The 13135-nt window shown below is 35.9% G+C and overlaps 2 protein-coding genes across 2 annotated transcripts in view; both read left to right on the top strand.

The window, feature by feature from the left end:
- Nucleotides 1–1332, top strand: part of LOC140238494 (uncharacterized) — a 7791-nt gene extending 6459 nt beyond the window's left edge. Inside the window, exon 8 of the mRNA XM_072318400.1 lies at nt 1315–1332. Within this exon, the coding sequence (XP_072174501.1) occupies nt 1315–1332 (18 nt within the window). The remainder of the gene's footprint in view (nt 1–1314) is intronic.
- A 3215-nt stretch (nt 1333–4547) lies between these two features.
- LOC140238493 (complement factor H-related protein 5-like) lies at nt 4548–10583 on the top strand. Its single transcript, XM_072318399.1, has 5 exons — nt 4548–4639; nt 5130–5309; nt 6078–6275; nt 7879–8070; nt 9804–10583. Exons 1-5 carry the CDS (start codon nt 4576–4578, stop codon nt 10001–10003), a joined length of 834 nt encoding a protein of 277 aa, XP_072174500.1. The 5' UTR covers nt 4548–4575; the 3' UTR covers nt 10004–10583.
- Nucleotides 10584–13135: the final 2552 nt, after the last annotated feature.

Raw genomic sequence — 13135 nt, 5'->3', positions numbered from 1 at the left:
GGCCAGGTATTCAGTCGTTGATTTTGTAGGGTTAGGCCTACCTATTTTTTTTTTGGAAATGGCATGAAAGTGTAACGCCAAAACCGCAATAAATACTGTGTGTAAGGACAAAAACAACAATACTGGATCACGCATACACAAAGTTAAGAAATGCGCTTTAAATTAGATAAGACTGCAGGAGAAGATTAATTTCTTGAAAAAATACTTTATTTGGATTGCCTGAAATATCTTAAGTTATAATATCTAAATGCTTCCTGTTGGAATTACAGCATTTTTAAATATATTGCAGTTGGAAAGTTTGCCGACTCTTCTTTTTTCACTAAGAAAGCCGTTACTACAGGGTTTTACATCGATCTATTGTGTTACATGGCAAAGACATGCACGCCTAACTGCATTAGCAGGTAAGTCCTATTTGACAGGAAGTGTGTTTGACAGCTTTCGGTGATAGATAAAGAAGGCGATAAGCCCAAACAAACAACAGGAACAACAAGAGAGAGAGAGAGAGAGAGCGAGAGAGAGAGAGGCACGCACACAGAAACAACCACACAAATCCACAAACGCACACACGCACATCCACACTAACTCACACACAACACGGTAAGGAGGTCAATATTCAACAGCGTTATGCGTCTTTTGTGAAGTCGGGAATCTCCCATTTTCTTCAGAATCAAGCACCCTTTTTTTTTCGACCGGGAGGTTACGAGTTCGAATCCCGCCTTGGGTTTTCAAATGTCCCAATCGGACAAGACATTGCATTAGCGATGTCCTTCTTTACCCGAATGTCAAAATCATGGCTACAGGGAAAAAGCTGGTATATTGATTATGTCATCAGGGCCCCTGGAGATATATTGCTTAAACTGTCTTGAAAGAGCCCTGATTGAATTATCATATGATTTTCTAGATTTTTTTTTTCCATTGTGTGAAGGTGCCACCGTGGCCTTATGCCACTACTAATGAACATTGTGTTTCACGTTTCTGTTCATACTTCGAACAAAGATTTCCCGTCAGCTCTTGCATGACCGCTACCTGAAATGTTGGTACCTTGTAGTCGCTTTATAGTAAAGCAAAAACTTCAAAGGATGTCTGTCAAAAATGTGAACATTTATTTACAAACATTCGAAGAAATCAAAGCAGACACAAATAGTCATGAACCATTTATTTTTGCACTTCTGTTCAGTGATTTATGTTAGGTATTATCTTCCGAATTCTATTGACCTGTCCTTTATTATCATTCTCTGTCTATATATGGCTCACAATGGTATAAATATGTCTTAATTTACCCGCTTCGTTTTTTCGTTGTATTTTTTCTTTCAGGATGCCACCCCGAAGTAAACGACCCACACTAGGAAACCAAGAACAAGATGAACAGAAGTCCAATTCCCTCGTCGATTGTTATTCATTGCAGCTCAGTCTCGTTTATCTTATTGATTCCCCTCTGCTTAGGTGATGACACCATCTTCACAGAGTGTTATACATGTGTCTTTAATTGCTTTTGATTTAGTTGTATGAAGTATGTCCTCTTATGGACTCTGTCTCATAAGTTAAATACGAACGCAGTTCATCGCTTTCAAGATTGACTGAACGAAGAGCACTGTGAAATTAAGACATTGTAAGATGGAGAAAAAGTTACGGTGGAATTCTAAAGGATGAAAATGCTTGTAAAACATGTCGACAAGTGAAGACTGAGGGAAAAAATTGTAATGACGATAAATCTTTTGCAAATTAAGGATCTATAGCTCTTCTAAACTTTCGATCTTTCGCTTAAATTGCAAATATACAGTGAAACTTGCCTTTCTCCTACTTTCTATAGATTATAGTTGCTTTCATTGCATATTATGAGCTTAAGATCTTTATCCAAGCTAGTATTGATGTAAATTATATTTAAAAATAACAAATTATAACCAACCATGAACAAATAAAAGGAATGCAATAGTTTGACTTCACGAGATCAATATCTTAGCATTTGACGCTCGAAGAATTCTTCATGGATTCCATTTCCATTATTGTAATCTAGTCTTTGTTAATCGCACATAACTTTAGCAAGTAAGAAATAATAACCCAAGATACTCCGCAAGATGCATGTACAAGCTTCGTTCTTTCACACCAGGTTTAGGGGGAGTTCGGAGGGATTGGGAAACGAGGACACATAATGATGGGCTTGGCCATCATTTGTTTATTGCTGCTGTAGCCCTCATACCTTTTATGCCAATTTATTGTGCGCTGTGATACTGTAATTGGCTATTGTTCACTCCAAATACGAAATTATGACGGACAGGTATTCTTCACTCTCTGATATTGAATTCGGGAATAAAAACAAACGCAAAAACAAGAAAACAATAACATGAAATAGGAACAATGTGCGAACAAAGTGAGACGCACAATAATCGAAATCCAGGCATAATGATATAATTGGACTTAAGCAACGTGTAACCCTCTGTTGAAACATGATTTTACGACCTTTTGAAATGAATATGATATCAACTATGAATTGGCTTTTAGTATATTGTTTACTCTTATGCTGGCAATCATTTTCTTCATCCCTTTGCACTTTCTCGCAATAAACTTTTAGAAAAGTGAATGTCTATTATGCTGGCCTTTTTGTTGTTTGTTTGTTTGTTGTCGTTGTTGTTTTACATTTGCTGATGTTTGGTATTTGATTCCAATACAGATTTCCTTACACTGAGCCTAAGAAAATGAAGTTATGAATTCTCCAAATGCGAACATGATCTTCGCACAGTTTACGAATGCCGGTTTAGGCTTTCTCTTGGTCATGAATGGTAATTACAATCGCAGATCTCACCCGAACACTCTCGGTTTTCGGGTTCTTTGCTCATGAGTGATCACAACAACGTAAAATCCTTTGAAAAAATATGTGTCATAGTCAAGTTGCTATAGATCAGGGTATACACAGAGTGTCCGTACTGCTTATTCCTTAACGGGTTTTAATGTCGACCACGAGATCCATGGTCGTCTTCTAGCAAACTGCGTTTGATTATGTCTGACAAAAGGAGCAAATGCAACCTAACCTGTATATATTGCAGTTAAGAATTTTACTAGGGCCTATAATAGTATAATGGTATTAGATATGATGCTTTCAATGCTTTAGTTGTTGATGATGATAATTATGTTAATGATGATGATATTTGCTGTTCCATGTATGTGGAGGTATTATGTATGTATAATATATGCATATATAAGCATAAAGTATAACATATCTGTCATTTAAACACGGGTGCTTTTTTCAGTATCCAACTAAATCCCGCTAGCGTTTAACCTATCTATATTGCCTTTTGTAATTGTCAAGACATGCTGGTCAAAGTGCACACAATATGTATTCATGTATGTAAGTGTCCTGTGTGCGTGCGTGTGCGCCGTTGCACTCGTCCATTCGATCTGGTAAGTGGATTCCAAGCAAATTTACGACCTTGAGCTCAGTGGAGCAGTGATTATAATCTTCAGAAGCGGTAAAAAGAATACTTCATAGAATAGGAAACCTTCCTCTCAGGGGTAATTTAAGCAGAGTCTAATCATCTCTGTTTTATTGCATTTTCTTTAACTTATTTATTTATTTTTTTATTCATTTTTTTATTTCTATTTATCTATTTATCTATTTTTCATTTTTTTCATTTTTTTATTTTATTATATTATTATTATTATTATTATTATTATTATTATTATTATTATTATTATTATTATTATTTATTATTTATTTTTTTTTTGGGGGGGGGGGGGGCTTGTGTCCGAGTTTGATGAAACCTGTCCCATCATAGTTATCTACGTCAGCTTATACATGGAGAGGTGTTTTATTTTACACAAAGCTTAAGGAACTTGTGCCCATTCTATGCTTGTGCTTGATCACAACGCACAGATTTTCTCCCCAAAAAGAAGACATAAACAACAACAACAGCAACAAACAAACAAACAAACCTCACAACACAACCGATGGTAATATCGATATATTTTTTTTAAAAACAACGATTTTAACAGTGATAACAGAACAATACAACGTGTCATGATTATAACACAACAATATTATAAACCATACAAAGAGTAATGATATTAATGAAAATGTTGGCTGATATAATGAACCACTGCCATAATTATATATAAGTATGCTTGACGTTTTGGCACACTCACTTTGATCTCCAAAAATCAACTGCTTATCACAGCTCATCGATCATGTCACCACCTCAAGCAAACACATGATCAGATAAGCAAGTCCAAACATCACACCAAACACAAACTAGTTTCTTACACGTATAATGATCTGCCTACCCACCTGGAATGCACATTGTATACGATGTTTACCCGAGTTTAAATATTAATCCGAAGTCTTTATTGCCAAGAACCGTGTGTAGTTTCTTTTTGTTTTCTAGAATGGCACCCCGATGAAGTCACGGTGGTAAAGAACATCCGCCTTTGAAACCTTTGACCTCTTCGTTGATCTTGTGCTCACTTTACAGATTTGTAATCTGCAAAGAACGACTACATGGATATTCCCTACGAGTAATATTGGTCGACATTCATATTGCATCCATTGTCTGTATGTGTGTGAGAGAATTACTGACGGTCGAAATGAAGCTAGGAACGATTTGCTGTTTGGCGCTGATAGCAGTTGCTTTCAAAAGGACATCTGCTGGTAAGATTCTTAATCACTTAAGTATGGTGTTCTTTCTTTTATTTGAAGCATGAGTACAAAATCTCTTGCAAAATTTTACGAGACTTTGACAAACCAATTTTCATTATAGATCACAATGAGTCTCTATGGTAGTGTTATTCACGCGGTTTGGTGGTCAGCGAGCAGTATAGGGATCATTATGTTTTCAGTTTTGACATCGAGATCTCGATAACCCTAGATTCCTCTATGGATATATCTGACTAATCTTTGATTAAATAAATCAAACATTTTTTGAGTGTGTGCGCAATATTATGCCGCATTCGCACAAATAATAATATTATCCTCTGAGCCAAAAACACTCTGATGTATATTTCATGTAAGGATTTTTATGCGAACGAATGTGTGCATGATTGGATGTGTCATGTTTGCACATTAGCATTTACAAAAATGTTATCATATTACAATACCACTTATTTGCTATGATGGTCTCATTACATCCTCTTCAATCAAGACTGTACATTGCCGTCTGGCCTTGACAATGTTCTCGTAACACCCGCCGAGTCGTCATACACGACATGGTCCCGCGTCGCGATCTCCTGCAGGGATGGTTACACGCAGTCCGGTTCGGACTACTCCTACTGTATGGACTCGGGCGAGTGGAGTCCACGGATCGAGGACGACGAATGTTTAGGTAACTTAACCCCCCCCCCCTCCCCTTTCCTCCAACTATACACGCACACACGCATCGACACAAGATATGGTTGACAATCGTTGTGTTAAGGAGATGAGTGTCAAAGAAGTGACAGTGTCAAAAACTGACTACTAGTATTTCTTTACCTTTTTTTTTCATCATTATCTGTTTTCATGACTATCTACACTAAATTTTTTGTCCTTGTTTGTTTGGCTTTTTGAAGGGACCTGTGTCTGTGGTTTTGTGGTAAAACGTGACTCCATGATATATCGATCTCGAATCATTATAATACATTATGTTTATAACGAAATTAAAAAGTAGTACAATGATGATATTTATAACATAGCTATTTGAACATCATAGCATAGAACTAATTTGCACAACAATGATGAAATATACTACCAACAACAACGACAACAATAACAACAGGAAAGAAACATACTTTTAAGAATAACATTGAGTTAGTAATTTTTTGATTAGTCTGTTAGAGACGATAAGAGAGAAAGTGCACCAAAATGGCCATAAAATAATATAAAACCGTGCTTGCCAGGAATAGACTCCTATGAGAAAAGTATTACTTTCCATAGTTCAAGAGATTCATATTGCAGTTTATACTAAGAGAAGGGAAAAAGAACGAGATATATACATGATTGTTGGTCTGCTCATTTGGTTGGCTTATTCTATACGTCTATACGTAATAACCCTATTCTGTGCTCCAGTGGTGATGTTACTCTATGATATATTTCTTCTATGCTGAATGCTAAACAGCTCAATGTAAGGCTCCCATTGTGGAGTCTGGCGTGCTCCACTTTCCCGTTGGTTCTGGCCCAGAAGGAAGCAAGACTGTCTACGATAACGAGGAAGTTATCCAGTACGCATGCGCAGATGAGGGTACCCCTCTCGGGCCAGTGGAGGCAGCCTGTGAGAATGGTGTCTGGGTACCAGAGACCTTGCCCACGTGTCACGGTAAGATGAAGAGCCAGCCACTGTTTTATAAACTCCTATAGATACATTTTTTCTTTTGTCGTTTCGTTGAACATGTCAAAAATATTACCAACGCTATTATACAAATGATGCACAGGATAGAGACGAAATAATCCTGTGCATCATTTGTTTTATAAAATGGGTCGAAAACTAACAGCATTTTTCACGTACCTTTGTGGATCAAGATGTCCGAAGATGTTCGGCCCAAACATTTACGCTCGTCGCACTCGGAAATCCCGCACACATATAAGTACTGTACGTAGAAGAGTATACGTACGCCACACATGTTATGCACACAAGAAAGGCCGGCCGGCAGCCCGAACTAGAAGTTGTTTACAAAATTGACAGCGCGTATAGTAGCGCGCAACGCACTTGTAACAACTGATTGAGTGCGCAATGCTAGTGCAAACATTGTGACGTCGGCCGTGCATGTTAGTGAGAAATTAATACAAGCACACGTGACTCATTTCAGCGCTTCCAATTGGCTACATTCTTGAACCCATTTTATAAATACCCATAACAATCTTTGTGAAACTGACAGTCGTCAGTCTGTCTACATTCTTTGTCTCTCTCACCTGCAATACTTTCTTAAATTTCTCTCCCTTACACTTATCTCTCCTTCCATTGAAGTTCAAATGTGTTTTACTTTGCTGATTTTTTTTTTCGTCTAAATGCTTTTGATTTTGGAAATGAATTTATGCGTTGCCAATGCCCGCGGAATAACATAAATGTCGTATATCACTTTAATTCCACAACTTCCTTACTTGAAGTCACTCTCCGTGAATAAGATTTACGCTCGAACTGTATTATTAAGAACACCAGTTTGAAAACAACATGTTGAAAAAGAGGGAAGAAGCTAAGGATTTGAACCAGGGTCACCAGGCTAGTCTTCCATTTTTTACTTGGTGTACATAATCATAATTATAGCCACAGAGCGAGAAAACGATCTTATTTACAAAGAGGAACAGAAAAAAAAGAATGAAAAAGAAAGAAAAGAAAAATTCTGTCAAAATGACCTCTCAGCAAAAACTAAAACGATCCTTTTACTGTTGATTTCTACTTGGTTTTACAATAATTGTATCATTTTGCTCATCTCTCACCATAGACTTTAGGAATTAGCTACTGAAAATTCACAACGTTACTTTTTTTGTATTTTTATCTACTGCTTAATGTTACTAATCTCTGGTTCGTCTTTCAGGGGCAGAATATGTATCATGGGAATTATCTTGCTACATGATACTATGCGGAAGGTGGAAGGTTATCATTTATTGCACTGACACGTTTCTTGCCAAAGGGGAAAAAAGATCATAACAGTGATCGAACACAGACATGTCGGCAGCATATAACTTAATGCATTCAATCGTATCTATATGCGTCAATATAATGAACGTTTCCCATCTCTAGATGTACGACGATGATTAAACTAAAATATGTCAGAGGATTACTGAAAGAATGTTGAAGCAGAGGCTTGCATTTTCTTGTTGCTGCTGCTGCTTTTCTTGTTTTTACATTACATAACTATGACTGTCCACTCTGAAGGCTTTTTGCGTTTCCACAATTAAAGTTCGGATGTTTTTGGTTGTAGAGTGCGCGCCACCTTCTCTGTCGGACGACAAGCTCGTTCGCGTGTCTCCCAAGCTGGAGAGTTACCCTGCCAACTCCGAGGTGACTCTATCCTGTGTCGATGACGCTATGTACACCGCTAAGGGAGCGACGGTTATCTACTGCCAACAAAATGGCGAGTGGAGCCCAGACCCGACTAAGATGACTTGTCACGGTAAGTTTTTAGAAGGTTGTGATTATTTTCGCATTAGTCTTTGATCCATTGAGCCCCGAGGTAATTTTGCTGGAGATATATTTCACCATTTTGTCATCATTTAAATTTTGCACCTCCGAATTTCCCGGCACATCTTATTTTGGAGAAAGATTAAAGGGATGGTATAGTATTGGTTGGGGTGAGGAGTCAGCTTTTAACTTTGCGAGATACTTAGAAACCACTTCATGAAATTTTACAGAGGATACAATGCTAAGAAGAATTCAGAGTTTATTTGATGAAAATCGGTATTGAAATTTCTGAGAGATCAACACAAAATCAGAATCAGAATCAGAAAAGTAAAACAAAGCAATTATAATTGAAGGTTGGTCCCAACTCTTACTAGTGTCGCTTTGTTTTTAATATATCGGCCATTTCAAAACCAATTTTCATCAAAATAACTTTGAATTCCTCTTTGAATAGTATGCTCTTTCATTACTTCATTAGGGGTTTCTCGTGAAATCATAATTAGAAAGCGTTGGAAACCTGAAGCTCCAGCTCAACCGATGCTGCACCATCCCTGTAAATAGAACAAGTTTGATTCAGTAAATCAGAAACACACACACACACACACACACACACACACACACAGATAGAGAGAAATAGAAATGAGGTTTTTGGAACTTGAAAGATCGAACCGGAACGTTTATTTATGTTCAAGCTTGCTTTCACAAGCTTATTAAAGTCAAACAGAACGTCAAAGTTACAATCTCTCTCTTTCCATAAAAAACCACAAAAAACAAACAAAGACAAAACAACCCCCCCCCCTCAAACCCTAAAATGATATTGAATTCATTTGAATAGAATTTACCTCTTTAAGAAAACATTTTTGGAAACTAGACGAGGTAATAGAATTAATTTTGTACTTTGAAGTAATTTGTCTAATTCACGCAAAAAAAAAATCTTCTATGACTGAAAACGTAGTGTGTTTTTTTTTCGGAAAAAGATATGTATTTTTTTTTTCATACACTGACAACCTTGAGAGGAGTCATTACTGCCGCGTCTTGTGTATCTATGCAGTGATCGATAGTATTATGACAGCTCGGTGAAAAGAAAAAAACGTTTTACTTTCTGTACACCTTTAGCGTTTGTCGCTTAATTCACAGGTCTATCTTTTTAACCTCTTCTCACCGTATCATTTGTTTTCCCTGATCTGGGGGATTTCCACTAAGTGCGGTACAATTGAGAATTTGTCTGCTTATGTTCATGACAATACGAGTATATGTTAGCAAATACTTAAAACATACCAAAACAAAATTTAGAAATAAGTACGTCTTCGTATACCCTTTGTTCCCGTTCTAATGATGTGTATAGGTATCCATATGTGCAATAATAATGATGATGTTAGTAATAATAATACTAATAGTGATAATGATGATAATGATAATAATAATAATAATAATAATAATCTTATGTATATCATAAATATATATAATATATATTTATATATAATATATATATATATATATATATATATATATATATATATATATACATGTATATATGTAAATATATGGTGCACACATATTTCTCTTTTTCCAGGTGTATTGTCTAAAAAAAGAATCGGATTTAATTTCATTGTATTTTAAGAGGGTGTAACTCTGAAAACAGGTGTCATGTGAAATTCATACAGTGTTCCTCTGACCTTAAATGTTTTGCTTCGTTTTGCTTTCCCATTTGGAATGACACACCAACAGACAACTGCAAGATTCCAGACCGCGATCCCTCGGTCTATTCCTACCCTCTGTCTGGCGGATCCGAAACGGCCAGGGCCATATACGGCTTCAACCAAGTCATGAAGAACACGTGCGTCGGGGACAAGATCCTTGTCGGTCCCAGTGTGCAGAGGTGCGTCAATGGCGTGTGGCTTCCAAACGTTGAAGTCACGTGCAAGTAGGATGCCCAGGGACGGCGGCCCTATATACCAGCACTGTGTTCGCGTTCCATTGTGTATATACGCGTTCAGCAACCTCAGCTTCACGCCGATCATTTTAAAATGAAATGAAATGAAAATGAATGAAATCTGTTCACAATTTTAGGGATTGGTGGATAAATAAGCAGAGGGGCAGAGTCGAATGTGAACTTTAATGTATAAGATTGAGGAATTAGATTTGGGAAATATGACGAGAATTAACTGGGGAATAGAGTAATACGAGAATATAACATCATCAAAAAATGAGCATACGAGCGATTGTGGAGTGTGATGGAAGTAATCATTTAATTCTTCATTGCTGAACTGTTAAAACATTACATCAAGCTGAAACGTAAGCCCTCAAATCTTCATTATTCAAAGGTGTGTTATTGAAGCAGTCGTGTGTGTACCCAGAAGATACTGTATACATTGCCTACGTAAATTCGACATTTATCCTCTTTTGCTTTTTTTTTTTTGCCTTTATGTGGCCCAAATGTAATACCATGGTCAATCTTACGCGGCTGTTTGCTTAAGAAGTGTCTCTTTCAAGTATTCTTCTTTTTTATTTCTATTGTGTGTGTGTGTCTATTTGTGTGTGTGTGTGTGTGTGTGTGTGTGTTTCCTTATTAGCCGAAGAAATACAAATAAAGAAAACGCCTGTCACGTTTGCAATGGAACAAAAAAAAAAAAATCCCAAAGTATGTTTAAATCTTCATTGCAATAAACAAAAATCTAATATGCACAGAATTGATACGAAACATCTCTTCTCGAAAAATCATATTTTACTTTTGTCCCTTTTTTCGACTTGAGTACATCACCTACCGATGAAATGATGTATACTTTCATTTTGGCTTTGTCATATAATTTTGGTACTTGAATTCTACAGTTTGATCCATTATATTACATGCTTTATGATTCTTTTATGAACCTTTATGTCATTGTAATACCGTGGTGTTTATGGTACGCAGCGAAAGAAAAGTACATGATACATTGTAGTTTTCTTTTAAGATGACAGGTCACTTCGAGTCGATGAATCTTAATTGAATTGAGATGATTTGTGTTACGTGGCCGCACAGGCTGGGGAAGACACGAATCTTTGCAACAAAGCAACGGGGGGGGGGGATGTTTTGAAATGGTTTTGAAATGGCCGACATATCCAGTATCCAAGGAAGTCATAATAAAAGGTGGGACACACCTGTTATTAGCACTTCTTTGTTTTATCCTGTTTTGGGATATCTCAGTCATTTCAGAACCGATTTTCATCAAATAATCTAGTATTTGTCTAAGATTTGTATGGGCTTTAATATTTCATATAAGTGGTTTCTAATCACTTTGTCCCTCAACAACGTTCCATTTATTAAGTGGTTCCCACGGTGATCTGAAATGTAGAAAATACGGAGACCGACATTTAAAAGAGCACGATATTCTAGGACCGGTTTTGTATTATATTTATTCAAGATTTATGCATTGCCTTTGAAAAATGAACACTGAAAATGTGACGAATATATCTACCAGAGTAAACAGTATACAGATCACTGGAATGTGTGGCCCAACATGATGTCATGACTTGGATCCCAGAGATCACAAGGTAACATTTGAATAAACCACAGTGATTAAGAACAACGTAGTCAGCAACCTAATATGTTATTGAGTTTAAAAGCTTATTTTGAAAGTCAGAATATGACTTTACCATCTAGTATGCATTATTGCTATAAGAGGTAGAAGTTCGAATGTATATTATATATATAGGTAAACACATAGGTAAACACGCACACACACACACATATATATATATATATATATATATATATATATATTATATATATATATATGTATACACACACACATATATATATATATGTTATATATATATATATATATATATATATGTATACACACACACACACACATATATATATATATAAACACATATATATGTGTGGGGGGTGTGGGTGTGTGCATGGAAGAGTTAGTCGATTTCAATATTTCTATCTTAGGACAACAAAACGAAAAAAAAAAAAGTTTTGTTGAAAGGGCAATTTACCCCAACGTATTTTATAGATTCAGTGCATGCAAAATATCAGTTTAAAAAAAAAAATTGACTCTATATTTCATTAAAAATGTGGAGATCATTCTAAGTATTTTCATTTTCTGGAATAATGAAATAGCACTTGCCTTATCTCATAAGGAATGCAAGGGGAATGATGATATCCTTATACCCTTCGCGTATGTCAGTACCAAGTCTAACGAATGTGATCTTGTTTATTTAAATATACGTAATTGTGTGCGGTTGAAACCTTGTCATTCAGCGATGAGAGATGGCAGATGAACTCGCATAACTACACGTTTTGGGGTTGATTTCCCTGTAAAGGAAAGAAATAGGAAAGATATAATATATAAAGAGAAAAGTTCAGAAGTCGAACATAATGATATGCATATGAAATATCTTTTACATAAAACCCACTCACATAAGTACAAGCATGTTCTAACGGATGATAACTTGGTCCGAACACATTACATTCTCTTTCTCTTTTGATTCATTTGTTTTCTGTATGGCATTGCTCTACAATTTCCTCAATTTTCCGCAATTTCATCAGACATTACACACATATACGTATGGTGATATACAGTATAGTTATCTTGTACGATTTCCTCAATTTTCATTACACAATCATATACATTGTAAATACGTACAATTATGTGCGTTTAATATCAATTTCCAGTACTTTACGGTTGTTGCTGAGAATAAGTAAAAAGTTTGATTATTTGGTAACCTACTTTATAACATCAATACGATAAAACACGAGGTGTCCAACATCATGCAATTGGAAGAGAAGGATAAGGATGGAAAAAGAGAATGGTAAATACAGATAGATAGATAGATAGATAGATAGATAGATAGATAGATAGATAGATAGGTAGATGGATAGATATATAAGTGTATAATATATATATATATATATATATATATATATATATATATATATATATATATATATATATATATATAAAGACAGACAGACAGATAGATAGATAGATAGAGAGAGACTTTTAAGAGGGATACAACGCACACCCCTGCACATACCTTCCCACGCTCATGATAGTCCCATTCACAGA

The sequence above is a fragment of the Diadema setosum genome, chromosome 15 (assembly GCF_964275005.1).
Source record: "Diadema setosum chromosome 15, eeDiaSeto1, whole genome shotgun sequence".
Lineage (NCBI taxonomy): Eukaryota > Metazoa > Echinodermata > Echinoidea > Diadematoida > Diadematidae > Diadema > Diadema setosum.
The sequence above is the reverse complement of the archived record's forward strand: the minus strand, read 5'-3'. Positions and strand labels throughout refer to the sequence as shown.

Excerpts from the sequence above, each read along its gene's own strand:
- LOC140238493 (XM_072318399.1), top strand. The coding sequence starts at position 4,576 with ATGAAGCTAGGAACGATTTGCTGTTTGGCGCTGATAGCAGTTGCTTTC. Across the intron at positions 5,310-6,077 it reads CGAGGACGACGAATGTTTAG|CTCAATGTAAGGCTCCCATT; the intron begins GTAACTTAACCC and ends AATGCTAAACAG. Across the intron at positions 6,276-7,878 it reads GACCTTGCCCACGTGTCACG|AGTGCGCGCCACCTTCTCTG; the intron begins GTAAGATGAAGA and ends TTTTGGTTGTAG.